The 1,680-nt window shown below is 38.6% G+C and overlaps 1 protein-coding gene across 1 annotated transcript; it reads left to right on the top strand.

The window, feature by feature from the left end:
* LOC104778740 lies at positions 9-520 on the top strand. Its single transcript, XM_010503180.1, has 2 exons — positions 9-155; positions 233-520. Exons 1-2 carry the CDS (start codon positions 9-11, stop codon positions 518-520), a joined length of 435 nt encoding a protein of 144 aa, XP_010501482.1.

Genomic DNA, 1,680 nt, shown 5'->3' with positions numbered 1-1,680 from the left:
GAGTGAAGATGGAATTAACATCGGAATCGTCTAGTAGCATGAGGAGCAAGTCTGGAGTCGGGCAAGTTTGTGATTGTGGATTGCCGGCGAAGATGTTCATCTCGAAAACGGCAAGAAATCCAAATCGAAGGTTCCTCGGGTGTGAGCTGTACAAGGTATGTATCACTTGAATTTCGATATATGTTGAGGTGAGTAGCTTTGTTGATTAAGTAATTGTTTGATGTTTGTGTAGGAAGGTGGTAATGGTCACTGTAAGTACTTTAGTTGGGTTGATGAAGAAGAAGTGAAAGGTTTGCCGAGAAGAGAATTGGTTGAAGCTCAAGCAGAAATTAATGAGAAGAATAAGATAATCAGTCAACTATCAACGACAATCATGGAGCTGAAGGGGGATTTAGAGAGAAATCAGTTGCAGAAGAAGAAGATTGATTATATGGAAGCAATTGTGTCTCGTCAACGCCTCGTTATCACGGGTTTGACAGGTTTGCTTGTTTGTGCAATTGGAGTCATCGTACTGGGTTAAGTTAATTACTATGTAATGTATTTCATTGTACTTGGATTTGTCAAGTAGTTGTTATTGATGTTGATTTGTAGGATTTGGTCCGTTTAACATATTGAACCAAAAGTCGGATGGTTTAAAGAACTTTTTGTTTGGATGGCACAAGGATGAAATACAACAATCAAAGTATGGTACAAGGATTAAACTGTATACAACAAAGTACCAAAAACAAGCTTCGCCGAATAAGGGTTTCCTTTAAACAAACATACTAAAACCCAAATCAAAGTGTGTTAATATCCAAAAAAAACCCAAACACAACATCCAAAAAGAACCCGAACACAACAACAACCAACATCATCTTGACTTCCTTATGGTGCTGTTGATGACACATCTTGCACTTCAGCATCATCTTGATCTTGATGCTCCATGGCAACCAAAGCTCCTCCAATTTCCGGATTCTCTATAGCACAATATATGCTCCAAGTACAACCTTTTGCTTTACAAACAGTTTCAAGCTTATCCTTCTCCCACCTAGCATACACCACATTGCGTCTCGTCTTCAATATATATCGGATGATGTTCTTCTTAAACTCACTCCCACTATTGAATAACTGCCTCAAACTAAAGACTCCATCAGGTAAGCCTTTCTTAACCAATCTCTCTGTTTGTTCTTCTTCATCGCCAGATTCATCATCCGTTGCAGGATATACTTCATCATCATCCGGAATTTGTTCTTCATAGTTATCATTGTTGAAAACTTGAATGTCCTCCTCTGCAATACCAACATCATTGTCAACAATCTCATATTCATTATATGACTCTTCAAGTTTGGATAAACCTGCATCTGATTTACCATCCCCACTATCATCCCCACTATCATCTACTATGGCTTTCTCAGCAACATCCTTTTCTTTTTCTCCAGCAGCTTCAAGCGGTTCTTCTTCTGCCTTTTCAAAGAAGATGTCCACCTCTCCCATCCAACGTCCTTTTGAAACCAGTTTATTCTTATTGCTATCAACATTCTCCCACAGAGGCTGCCTATCAGAAAGTTCTTCAAATGGTAGCTTGTACCACATTCTCCCAAGATTGTTGACTCTTTTTCCAAGCATTTTTAGCAATATGTCTTGAAAAATTGTCACTGAATCAACCTCAAAAACTTCAATAACTCCATCGTCGTACTTCAA

This window comes from Camelina sativa, chromosome 3 (assembly GCF_000633955.1).
Source record: "Camelina sativa cultivar DH55 chromosome 3, Cs, whole genome shotgun sequence".
Classification (NCBI taxonomy): Eukaryota; Viridiplantae; Streptophyta; class Magnoliopsida; order Brassicales; family Brassicaceae; genus Camelina; species Camelina sativa.
Note: the sequence above shows the minus strand (reverse complement) of the source record. Positions and strands in the feature narration are given on the sequence as shown.